Source organism: Dermacentor albipictus, chromosome 9 (assembly GCF_038994185.2).
Source record: "Dermacentor albipictus isolate Rhodes 1998 colony chromosome 9, USDA_Dalb.pri_finalv2, whole genome shotgun sequence".
Taxonomy (NCBI): Eukaryota; Metazoa; Arthropoda; class Arachnida; order Ixodida; family Ixodidae; genus Dermacentor; species Dermacentor albipictus.
This window is the reverse complement of record NC_091829.1, coordinates 105,477,519-105,490,231: the sequence shown is the minus strand read 5'-3', so window position 1 is coordinate 105,490,231 and position 12,713 is coordinate 105,477,519. Positions and strand designations below refer to the sequence as shown.

Genomic DNA, 12,713 nt, shown 5'->3' with positions numbered 1-12,713 from the left:
AACCAATGGTGAAATACACTTCCAAATATTTAAATTCTGACACAGTCAACTGCTGTATACCATAAATGTTACAATTAGACTGAAACTGTTCCTTTTTCACTTTAGTTAAACACATGTGCACCTTTTTCTTTACGTTAAGGTTCATGTGCCATGTTGAACACCACTGTGAGATTCTGTCAATGTCACCTTGTAATGATGCATGATCATTTCAATTAATAATAACTCTATACAATAAGCTAACGCGCTTTTGTATCAATACGCAAGCAGCACCATATTGTTGCGCCGACACCAGTGGACGGGCGCAGTCTCTAGGCGCTCGGGTAGCCGTCGAACCTCGTCGCCAATTTAGAAGGACGGTCTTCTCAGGGGCAGGCACAGGTGTTATTACTTGAACGTTAACAGTAAAAGCACTCAATCGCTTCCGAACATTCCATCTGAGATATTTATTTAAACGTCGGCCTACAATATCCAAGTGCAGTACCATATGCGCGCTACAGCTGTGTAGCTTTGGCTGCATAGGCACAGAAAGAAATCAGGCTGAGTAGCGTGTGCAAAGTGATAGAGTTCGGTACTAGCTACCCTCCCGTTTCACCACGAATAAACAAAAAATATTGTTAACTTTGGGTCCTCCTTCGGCTATATCGTTCCTATTAAGAAATTGCCTGTTGAAAGTCGTGCTGTACGTCTTCCTGTCACGCAGTAAACAGCACCGTTCTTCACTATGTTCACAGCAGACTCGCGTAGCCAGCAAGCTCGCGAGGGAGAAATGACTTGCACAGCGGAATAACAGCAAAAGAAGCCGCACCCAAAAGGCCTTTTGCAACGCTCACTTTCACTCACCAACAGACTGCGCAGCTCCGATGGAGGAACCAAGGGGAAACTTCGTCGTTGCCGCATTGATGGATGCAACAGGAGTGTACAACTTCAACGCGAGGCTAGCGGAGTCATTTGTCGGGCGGGACGTGGTCAAGCACAGCATGCCCACTGTGATGTTACTGCTTAGCTTTGACTGCACGACCTTGGTCTTGTTGAGTAGTTCCTTGCATTTCTTAATCACGGCTTCTGCGTCCGTCACGGCGACCAGCTCCGGCGTTTTGACCGGGACCGCGCCTTCGGGCGCATGTTCCTCGCTCTCAGGAGCATCGCCGTCAGTGGACGCATTGGCAGAGTCACTGTCGCCTTCAATCCTGGCAAACGCAGGCTTTCCCCCGTCGTTGGATTCCTCTTCTGAAGAGAGAGAAAGAAGGATGTATTTATTTAAAAAAATAAGAGGATGACTAAACACTTCTTGTGTGTTCTTAATGCTTATGGATCCATATCCAACTTACCGCAAATGAATGGTCCGACTTAGGAACTGCTCGCGGGAAGTGAGCGCGTTAAGAGGCTTGGCGCTGTTTCATTTGGCCTGACTAAGGTGCAATTACAAAAGCCAAGTGCGCCCAACGAACGTGTCGATAACACTGGTTGGCAATAGCAAGAGCCACGTTTACGCGGCGTCACGGCGGTGCCCTCTCACCGGTCTGTGATTCTGGTAGGAGACCCGCAGTGTTTATAGCCCTTTTTTGTGTGTGCCACTTTAGAGGGACCCATTCCTCGAACTGTCAAGCTGTGCAAGAGAACCTCCGCAAACCAGCAACGCGAAAAATAGAAGAACAAGCGTCTACAATTCCCAGAACTGAGGCTTGTTATTACCGGAGGCGGGACCCCCTTTTCCTTGCAGCAGGCGTGGTCCTACCGGACGCGGAACTCTTGCAGCGGTTTGGTATCTATGAAGGCGGAGCGCCCATCGATAAACCAGACTCTGTGCCTGTCACGTGACGTCGACGGGAGTACGATCCCTCCCCCAATTTTAGAGAGCCTATTTAAGGGCCTCCGATAAGTACTTTTCATCACTTCATTCTCTTCTCTTCATCATTCACCAACTTTTGAATAAACCATGCAAGTTTCGCACTGAAAATCATTTCGTCCTTGCCTGGACGCCACGGTCTACTGGATGTCCGCAGCTCACCGAAAACGCCACGCTACCCAATAGTAACGTCAGTCGAGCTACGATAAACAGGCGTCGCTACAACTCGGCGGCAGTACAATATGCTACCCTGGAGTACGCAACACTCCCAAGGCTTTCCTCACTTCTTCCGGCATTACTTGTGGGATTTCAAATCGCTCTAGGCTATTTTCTCTACCATTATCATCGTGGGTGCCACTGGTACTGCATACATCTCTATACAAGTCCTCAGACACTTGAACTATCTCATCCACATTGGTAATGATATTGCTGGCTTTGTCTCTTAACGCATACATCTGATTCTTGTCTATTCCTAGTTGCTTCTTCACTGCTTTTAGGCTTCCTCCCTTGCTGAGAGCATGTTCAATTCTATCCATATTATACTTGCTTATGTCAGCTGTCTTACGCTTATTGATTAACTTGGAAAGTTCTGCCAGTTCTATTCTAGCTGTAGGGTTAGAGGCTTTCATGCACTGCCGTATCTTGATCTTGAGTTCACAGTTTAGCGTGTCCTTAAACAACACTGATATCCCGCCATGACGTCGACAAGGGTGATTTAAGGAAAATGCGTCGTAGCCAGTCAAAGTGAAACTGGCCTGACTCGAGCACGTAAACTATCTCTTTGGACAACCCGATGGCCATGGTCGATCGCCGTTAGTACAGCGGCAGTATTCTCGAGGGATCGCGTTTGGAGAGACGATAATTTTCTCCAGTGTCGCTTTACTCAGCACCGGATGCGTCAAACCATATGGCTAACAGCGTTCCTGACACGTTGCAGAGTAATGTAAACGCTGTTACTCCTACAGTTTTACAAGTTATTTAAAATCTCGCGAACGGGATCGAATCACTGTAACTGATCGGTACAGAATACGTGCCTGGTATGCTGAAGCGACATTTGGAAGAAGTGTGGAAGTTTGTTTGCGTGCATGGCAACTGCTGTGAAAAGTACGCGTAACAACAACGGAAGGAGGACGAGAAAGAAACGGGCATAACTGGCAACTAACTTTATTCACAGATAAGGAGCCTAATATATAGCAGTTCCAAACATGCGCTAACCCCACCACTTCAAACGTTCATCAAATTAAACTAGGTAAGAGGATTCCCAGAAACGTTCTGCTCTAGTAAAGAGAGTAAAAGATCCCATTTGCCACCATGCAGCACCACAGAAGTGTCACTGACACATGTCTGTTTTTTAAGTAGTATGCGTTCATTATTTCACCTGCCAGGAATTGTGCACTCTTGCGAAAATTTCGAGCACGGCGAAATCTCGTCTCACACAGTCAGGAATCACAATACAGAGGCAAATGTTCCGAAGGTTTGTTTTCTTATCGAATATTCGTGTTAACGGTGTCGCTTAGGCACAGGCCTGCTTTTTGGCCAATGTTATCACTGCCGCAGCTAAGCGGGATTTCATGCAGCGTGACAACCGAGCAGGTGAAATACGGCATAGCACACCTCTTCCCGCACAGGAGGGCCTCGGCGCTTTGGAAATGTATCACAGACGACCCAGTGCCACCGAGAAAACCATAGCTGTCGTGGACGAGCCAGCCACGCTCTTACGCCTGTGTGCCACCTTAAGAGCATCTGTGGCTCTGCTTGGCGGCGAGTGCGAACCATTTTCACTGTTCACGTCATGGAATGTTTCTGGGAATACCCTTGTGTGGTGTAAATTATTGGGCGTTTAAGGCGATGTGGGTCGATATAACGTAAAGCTATTCCAAACTTTTCTATTCCAATTCTGCGATCATCCCTCCGCTATTGGCTAACTTTTTTAAACCACCCCCACTTCGCCTGTCCGTCACGCGACGTCACGAAAACCGCGGTAACTCCCTGTCTGATATGGTGTGAACACAATGATTATGCATGGCTACCAAGAACAAAAGAAAAAAAATAGTTATTTCTGATTCGACGCCTTTTCGCCATTAGACCTCGGCTATTCGTCAAAAGTTTTCGGGCCGCACCCACTTCACCTGCCAGTCTCGCGACGTTGCAAAACCGCGAAAACATACCGCGTCAAAGCGACGTGTACGCGTTAAAGATGCATTATTATGCCGAACAAAACTGAATTTTTCTCTGAATAGCCGCAGGCTGTCCTATTCCGAAAGGAATAAAAGATGGCTGCCGCCGATCGCCCAGGCACTGAGTAGTCGCATCGGCCGGAGAGCATGTGTTTCTTTGCGTACAATAATACTTTTTTTTTGCGTGGCTGTGTAACGTGTTCGAGCACTTTCTGCATGTTTACGACCTCGCTCAGTCAACTTTTCTTCGCTGATGATCCTTCTTAGCGGCATTCTTAGCCTTCCGTTGCATGCCGCCACCACTGTCGACGAGTCACCTCAAGCTAAGCAAGGGAAAGCGGACCAATCGCAAACGCCGCACCACACTCTTTATCCGGTTATCGATTTTCAGTGTACTTGTTCGGCCCCATCCAATCCCTCTCCACTTGAGCCGTGGTGCTCGCCTCTTATCAGCCAATTAGATAAGACAAGCCGCTCAGTGTAGGCAATGTTATTTGTTTTTAAAGCAAACAAAAGTTACCTCCTATAAACGAGGAAAGCAGTTGATTGGTCTCTTGAAACAACTCTGCATGTCACCGCCCGATGCTTGCGTTGGCGGTTACGCAAATTTGACGTCAGAAGATTGCAATAAAATATATTGGAATAGTTTTACGTTATAGGGCTCGTGGTTTGCACACGTTTGGAACGGCTTCATCCTACGCAGTTATCCTGTGGATGCAGTTAGTTGCGAGTGATGCTGTTTTCTTTCTGGTCTACCATGCTTGTTGCGCGTCTGTTGCACACCAGTTATCTATGAACTAACTACTCCTGCAGTAATATGTATGTATGTGTATGTGTGTATTGTATGTGCGTACGTGTATAGCTGATCGCAAGAGGAGGAAGACGGGGTTGTTCTGAAGTTTTTGTATTTGAACCAGTATCCTTCAGCTTTCCGTCACCTTAGCCTCCGCGTAGCAGGTCGAGTTATTCGGTATGGTTCCAGTTTACTTGTGGCGAGAAAAAATAAACCTGAGGGCCGTACCGCACAGGCGCTACCTCGCCAATGAAAGTTGATTGCTTTAGTTGACCCGCCAGTTTATTGGAGCTCTTTAACTACTGGCAATATACTCTTTGTCGTAGGCCAGCGCTAGCATAGGTTATGATTTCTTTCCGCTTAGCCTCATTTCTTGGCGCAGTAGGCAATCAGGCTCAAACCTTGTGTTTTCCGTTCTTCCACAGTTTTGGTATGAGGCAAAGGTCCCGCTTAGGCGATGGCATGCACTGTTCGCTTGAACATAAACGCCTGCTACGTCAGGTGAAAACAGAAGCCCATGCCACTTACGTTGCATTGTCGTCGCTTTCAAGCGGCTGACAATCTCGTCGGCCACGGAACGCATCAGCTCATCGTTGTAGTCGCTCTTTGGTGCGTACACAATGTGCGAAAATTCGGGTGGCATGAAAAAGAAGCTCACATTTACCGTCCCGGAATCCTTGCTGAGCGGCGTAGCCTGTTTATGCTTAAACGCCACCTGGATAAAATTAAAAAATGCTAGTAGAATTATGATCACCGAGTTCCAGAAGCCGCAAGTACGCCTGCTCTGCACGCACAGCGTGCGCCATAAGAACGTCTTCACGTTGCCTAACATCGTACAATGTCGGTTCCGGGAGTGAGTGAGGACTGGCCCTGGCAGTGCTGACGTCGAAGATGCCGACCAGGGCTCAGGCTGGGATGTCCTGAAAGCAAGTGGTTAAAAGACTGTTCATGTCACCACGATATGCGTGTTGTCGCGTTTTGAATGTATATTTACGGCGGCTCGGGATAATATACGACTCACCCAAATGAAATCAAACACAATAAGCGTTCTCTGCCCTATTAGATCTCGGTGTTTGTAGCATTCTACTTCTTTGATAGCATAGTTTATGGAGCTCCGCTGCAGAAGGTTAAGATTAGAGATGCTGACGGGCTGGTGTTCGTGACCGTTGGGTCATTGCTCAACCGCAGGCGCCGGTCAAGCCAGATTGTTCAAATGAACGAAGGTTAAAATTGCGGAATAAACAAGGACAAGAGGCAGGTACGCATATTACATCACGAGCGCACACTGCCAACTTTTTATTCTTCGAAATCAGAGGACAGGCTATTTCAAGCAAGACAACGAGCAAACATTCGAACGCGTTTTTTTTTGTCACAGTCATCGACACAGTGCAACACATGCAGTCAGTGGCGACCGTGCTCGCTCGTCTTGACGACTGTCCGTTTTCGGAGGAGGCAGTCCAGGAATGCAGGCCTATACAGTCGTCGCACCACAAGACAATGAAGGCACTCATGAAATCGTTTGGTTTGAGTGGCCTATTGGAGAGACTAATTCTCATTGATGCTAACGACATTCCCTACATTTTTATCGGTTAATTTGCTTTTTCTCTCTCCCTTTTCTTTCCGTCTTTCATTTTCCCTTGCACTTCCCCCAGTGCAGGGTAGCAACCAAGAATCTCACCCGATTAACATCCTTGCCTTTCCCATGCCGTTTATCACTCTCTCAAGCAAGAACCCAGGCACGTGAGCATATCCGCACTCGCGCCTTGTGCAGATAACATGAAATAATTCTGCAGACTAACTGTGTGACCCTGCTTGCACCGAATAAACATCAGGGGAAAAGAGGTAAAGGAATCTGTGTGTAACACTGCAAGCACTGAACATCAGGGAAAAAAACGTAATCTCCTTCCATTCGGTGAAGGACTAACAGCGAAGCTGTTGTGTTCTACCAAAACGACGAAATTATGTATATTCTAACGACGTGGGATCGACGAGTATGTGGAGCAGCACCATCAAGAAAAGCACTTCATGAGTCGTCCAAAGGAAAACAACAACCTCTTCGTTTCCCCGTTTCACCTAAAAACCCGCACTACTTCAGCGTCGTGCCCACTGGCGCATACCCGCTGCATTATGGTTGTGCCAAGTGTAGTTGTGTCATTTGCTCCCCCTTTAGAAAAGATCATCGTCCCGATGATAGAAGCTTGAAAAGCAGCGGGGAGGAACTGCGCAGTCTTGTCAGTCTTCATAGTACGGCTTGATACGAAGCACGTGAACGACCTCGGGTAAATGCCGTTGGCGCTTTGCACAGTGAGAGCTGTCTGGAACGACTTCGTAGTTTACGTCACTGATGCGTCGGAGAACTATGTAGGGCCCGAAGTATTTGCGCAGGAGCTTTTCAGAGAGCCCACGCTGTCGAATAGGTGTCCAGACCCACACTTTGTCGCCGATGTTGTATGTTACGGCTCTGTGCCGAAAATTGTAGCGTCTGGCGCCACAGCCCAGTTGTTCGTGGATTCGCAGAGGCACAAGCTGCCTAGCTGCCTCTGCTCGGTGTGTAATCTCTTCAGCATCCATCTCATTGTCGTCAAACTAATAAGGGAGCGTTGCGTCTATTGTTGTTGTAACCCTACGGCCGTATACGGGACTGAAGGGTGTCTTGTGAGTGGTCGCTTGACGAGCCGCATTGTACGCTAAGGCAACATAAGGTAAAACCTCGTCCCATTTCTTATGCTCTACATCTACGTACATGCTTATCATATCAGTCAGTGTCCTATTGAGTCGTTCTGCCAGTCCGTTTGTTTGAATTCGATACGCCTTTGTCTTCCGGTTGGCGGTACCACTTAAACGTAGAACGATATCTAAAAAATGGGCAATGTACGCAGTACCTCTGTCCGTGACGACTACTGCGGGAGCGCCATGCCTTAAAACGATGGATTCCAGAAAAAAATTGTGCCGCTTCATGTGCTGTTGCCCGTTGCAGAGCACTTGTCTCGGCATATCTTGTGAGATGATCCGTGGCAACGATTATCCACCTATTACCAGTAGTAGACGTTGGGAAGGGCCCCGGAAAGTCAATGCGTACTTTTGCAAATGGTGTGGCCGGTACGTCAACAGGGTGCAGCAGGCTGGCTGGTTTGACGGATGGCGATTTGCGACGTTGGCAATCCATACATGTCTGAACATAACGTTTAACGATCGCAGTAAGTCTCGGCCAGCAGTAATTCTGCCGAATCCGTGCCAATATGCGAGTATAGCCCAAGTGCCCAGCAGTCGGCTCGTTGTGGCAGGCGTGTAAGATTTCACGTCGAAGCGATGATGGAAAACAAATAATTAGTTGCTGCCGCTAGGCGAGAGAAAATAACTTTATTGAATTGGGGAAAGGGGGATAGGGGATTAGGAGCTTGATGGGTGGTGCCCCAAGTCCAGGGCTCCACGGGCTTCTGCCGGTAGCCGAACTTGACCAAGAAGAGCCTTCTGCACCTTCGGGTCTGAGCTGGCGAGTTGTGCCCCCCACTGCTCCAGTGTGTTGGTTAGATTATACGTAACTAAGTAGGCATTTAAATTTTGCACTCTATTTGGCATCCCCATGAGATGTCGTACAAAGACGGTGGTGAGTCGCTACACCATGGACAGGCACGCCCGTACATCGTTGGGAAAATTTTGCTCGATCTTCATAAATTTGGGTAGACCCCCGTTTGAATCCTGCGAAGATCTATTGCGTCTTGCCCTTGCAAAGGTGTGTGGGGAGCGCCGTATTTTTGGCGCATGCCGTGCTGGTGAGCAAGAATATCGCGTGGTGCCATACGTGCCGGATCGTTATCCCCCTCCTCACGATGGCTTTCCTGTGAAGCGGCGGGTTGTGAATGGGAGGTCGATGGTTGCTCCGCTCGGTTCGTGAGCTCTCGAGCTAGAGCGTCGGCCCTCTCATTCCCCTCCAGGCCTGCGTGTCCCGGACACCAGACCAGTCTTTATGTATTCTTGAGTTCCATTGCAAGGAGGTAGCTAACCTTGAACGGAAGATGGCCGTTCATAAAGAAGCGTCACGCCTCCTGAGAGCCCGAGATGACGGTGCTGTACGACGGCCCCATCCGTTCCCGGCCCTTGATTGCCAAGGCGATGGCGAAGCATTCTGTCTTGGAAATAAAGGACGGGATCAGGGAGGCGCTTGAGATTAGGCTAGTCTTGTCATTGCCTATGACAGTGGCTACTGCACGCTTCTAGTTGCACTGAGAGGCGTCAACATAGGCGGTGTTCTCATAATTTAAAACTAGTTTGCCTAGCCATTTCACCCTCTCTTCTCTTCGCTTTTTGTTTCTGTCTTTGTGCATATTTCTCGGGACAGGAGTGACCGAGATCCTGCTTCGGATGGGACCAGGAATGTCCACCAGTACCTCGTCCAAGCTTTTGGTGTGTGGTGGAATACCCGCCCTCACCAGGATCTCTCTGCCCGATCTCGTCTGGCTAAGCCGGCTTCTTTGTGAAATTAAAGTTGCCGCCTTGTGCTCGGAGTATGTGTTGTATACCCCAAGGCCAAGGAGCTTGTCTGTCGGGGTGCCTACCGGTAAGCGCAAGGCCACCTTGTAGGCGCCTCTGATAATACTGTCAACCAGCTCCTCCTCACTCGTGTTGAGTGTGTGAAAAGGGAGGCTGTATGTTAGTTTGCTGATAACGAGCACCTGTACTAAACAGACAGTGTCGCTTTCTCTCAGGCCTTGTTTGTGGAAGGTGATTCTTTGAATCATCCTTGCCACTTGTTTTGTTGCCGACTTTAGTAAATTGATGGTGTGGCTGGCCCTACCATTGCTCTGAACCCAGAATCCTAAGATCCGAGCAACGGTGACCTGTTTGATTTGCTGATTTTCGATTTCAACTTCTATGTTCCCATTATTTTATATCGTTTCCCATTGATGCGTATTATCTCCGATTTTTCGGGAGCACAGCTGAGACCACTAGCCGTGGCAAAGTTTTCAACTGCAGTGGCCGCCTCTTGGAGGGTCTGCTCCTTCTCTGCTAGAGACCCGTGCGTATCCCGAAGAGTGATGTCATCCTTGTAAATAGTATCACATAGTAGCGGGACACCATCTAGGGTCCGCGCAAGTCTGCACATGGCGATGTTAAAAAGTAGAGGAGACATGATCGCTCCTTGAGGCGTACCTTTGTCGGGCATTTGAAACGGATCGGATTTAACATGCGATATTCCTATCGTAGCCTTCCTCCCCGTGAGGAATGCTCTCATGTAATTCAAGACATTTTCTCCACAGCCAATTAAATTAAGCTCGGAAATTATAGATTCATGTGATATATTGTCAAAGGCGCCCTTCAGGTCAAGAGCTAATAATAGGTGCTCCCCTTCTTGGGCGCGCCTTTAATTATTTCTTCCTGTAACAAGAAAAAAGCGTCTTGTGTCGAGAGGCCGTTGCGGAAGCCCAACATGGTGGCCGGGATCAAACCCCTGTCTTCAATGAAATTTTGAAGCCTAGTGTGTATGACCCGTTCGAAGAGCTTTCCCATGCAAGGCGTCAGTGAAATGGATCTGAGCGCCTGCAGGGATGGCTTGTTTCCGGGTTTTGGTATTGTAATTATTGTTGCAGCTTTCCACTCTTCGGGGATCTCTCCCTTAGGCTAATAGTTTTCATTAAATTACCCAGTGGTAGCTTCTATGACTTTATCGTTAAGGTTTCTAATCATAGCGTTGGTAATCTGATCGGCGCCAGGGGCTGTATTCTTCTTGGCCGCCTGGGCTGCCGCCAAAACCTCTACCGTGGATATTGGGGCGTCTAGCTTGGCATTTTGGACGCACTTGTAATTAAATTGGCCTGTTAACTGCATCGCGCTCCCTCCGACATATCTTTCTTTGAGAGCCTCTATAAATGCATCATTCGTGCCTGGAAATTCCTCCGCGATCCGTTGCAATGTTCTGCTGGTGGCGGTTTTGGACTTTTCTGGCTCTAGGATATTCTTCAGGATGGCCCAAGTGATTGCTGTGTTTAGTGTGTCATGTGGCGAACTGCAAAACTGGATCCAGCCCTCAGTTGCCAATTTGCTGGCATATTCATTTGCTTCCTCTGCCAGAGCTGCGATCCTGCGCAGAAGGTTTCTGTTCAAGCGTTGTTTTCGCCACCTTTTTAGCAGCTTACGCCTGCTTTCTCACAAGCTTAGGAGGTGGCTGTGCACCACTGGTATTTCCACCGTCCGTGTAATCTTTTTAGATTCTCGCCCGTGTGCTGCTTTAATGAAACCGGACCATTCCCGCATGCAATCCGGTTCAGCATTGGGTAGAGGTTCGTGCAGTCGGAATTTTGCCCAGTTCGTCAGAGTCGTTTCCCGCACCACCCGTCGTAGTTTAGGAGTCGATAGGGAAATGCGAATGAGGAAGTGATCACCTCCTAGATTTTCATCTTGGTTGGTCCAGGTAGCGTCCCTGATGTTGCGTGTGAAAGCGAGGTCTGGGAACGTGTCTCTACTCACGCTGTTGCCGATCCTGGTGGGCATCGTGGGGATTGTGATCAGGCTCAGCCCCAGCCTGGATGCAGCGTGTTCGAGACTCGTTCCCTTGGGTGGGTCTTTTGGGTAGCCCCATGCGGTGTTGGGTGCGTTGAAATCTCCCAGCACCACGAGGTGGTCCTTGGTACCTGAGATTTTGAAAGCTTCCGCAAGGAGTTTGCTAAAAAGTTCATTCCTGTTCTTGGGAGGGCTGTAGAAATTTAGTATTGCCGTTCTTGCCTTGCCTATTTTTAGAGGGAATAAGCTTATTATCTGATGATTGATCTGAAGATGTTCTATCTGCTCTGCTTTGGCCGCGATAGTCCTGCTCACCAGGGTGGCAACGCGGGGATAATTTGAATTTTGGATGGTGTAATATCTTTGCAACTTGACCACTTTGGGGTCGATTTCCTGCAGGCATAATACATCTGGTCGGATTGGTGCACCGTTTATATAATAATGGAGTGCGGCTGCGCGCTTGTGAAAACTGCGGCAATTCCATTGCCAAATTTGTAATTGTTCCGTACTTTTCAATTTAGTTTCAGCTATGATCTACGAGAGCCTCTGCATCGTCCCGACCCGCCTTTGATGGTTTATGGGTGATTGGGGTAGCAAGAGGACGCTTGTTAATTGCTCTCTGCAAGCCCCCCACAGTCTCGTTTACATATTGTTTCTGGATTCTTAATTCCTCGCCGATGAATGATCCTATGTCTGACATGAAATTTGTTAAAAGGTTGTGGAGATCCGCAATGCTACTCATGTTTTCGTAGACTTGGTTCTGGATTTGTTTTATAAGGTTGTTTGTGTGCGTGGGGATGCCAAGAAGCTCATCACCTTTTCCCCGCCTACTTCCATTCCCTTTTCTTGGGTGGGATGTATTTGTGACTCGTGGCCGTGAGGGTTGACCGCCGAGCCAGAGGCCTGCAGTGTTTGAACTGTGTTGTCGAACTTCTTTTGCAATGAGGAGATTGCCAATTGGAATTCTTGGCGCTCTACCTCCATTTGGATCTTAGGCTGTTTAATTTCTTGCGTTAGTTTTTGCTTTCATCAATGATTTTTTCTGTATTGCTGATTGTCTGATATTGGACCACCGGCAGACACGACCCCCGCCAAGCTCACCTGATTGTTTGGTCGGTTTGCAGCTGCTTCTTCTGCTCCGGTTCCGGTCTGGGGGGATGTCTTCCTGTCGTTTTTGTTGGTCGAGGTATTCTTGAGGTTTGTTTTCCAAGGGGTGTCCTAAGGTTTGTTGGCTTTGGTTTGGCGTGCCCTCAATGTTAGTCTTAATCCTGATCGTAATCTGGACCGGGACTTCCTTCGACTCATTGATTCCTCCCTTTCGGAGCTGAACCATCGGGGGTGCCTTTGTTGCTCGAGTTAGGGGAAGTCATTTTTGGAATGAATCCACTCCGATTTCCGT

At 48.3% G+C, this 12,713-nt stretch overlaps 1 protein-coding gene across 3 annotated transcripts in view; it reads right to left on the bottom strand.

Moving 5' to 3' along the window:
* Nucleotides 1-12,713, bottom strand: part of LOC135907193 (phospholipid-transporting ATPase ABCA3-like) — a 327,820-nt gene that overhangs the window by 288,268 nt on the left and 26,839 nt on the right. For all 3 annotated transcript variants that reach the window (XM_070525205.1, XM_065438877.2, XM_070525204.1), the window contains exons 2-3: nt 5,345-5,736; nt 841-1,227 (exon numbers count right to left, since the gene is read on the bottom strand). In XM_070525205.1, the coding sequence (XP_070381306.1) occupies nt 841-1,227; nt 5,345-5,648 (691 nt within the window). In that variant the 5' untranslated portion in view covers nt 5,649-5,736. The remainder of the gene's footprint in view (nt 1-840; nt 1,228-5,344; nt 5,737-12,713) is intronic.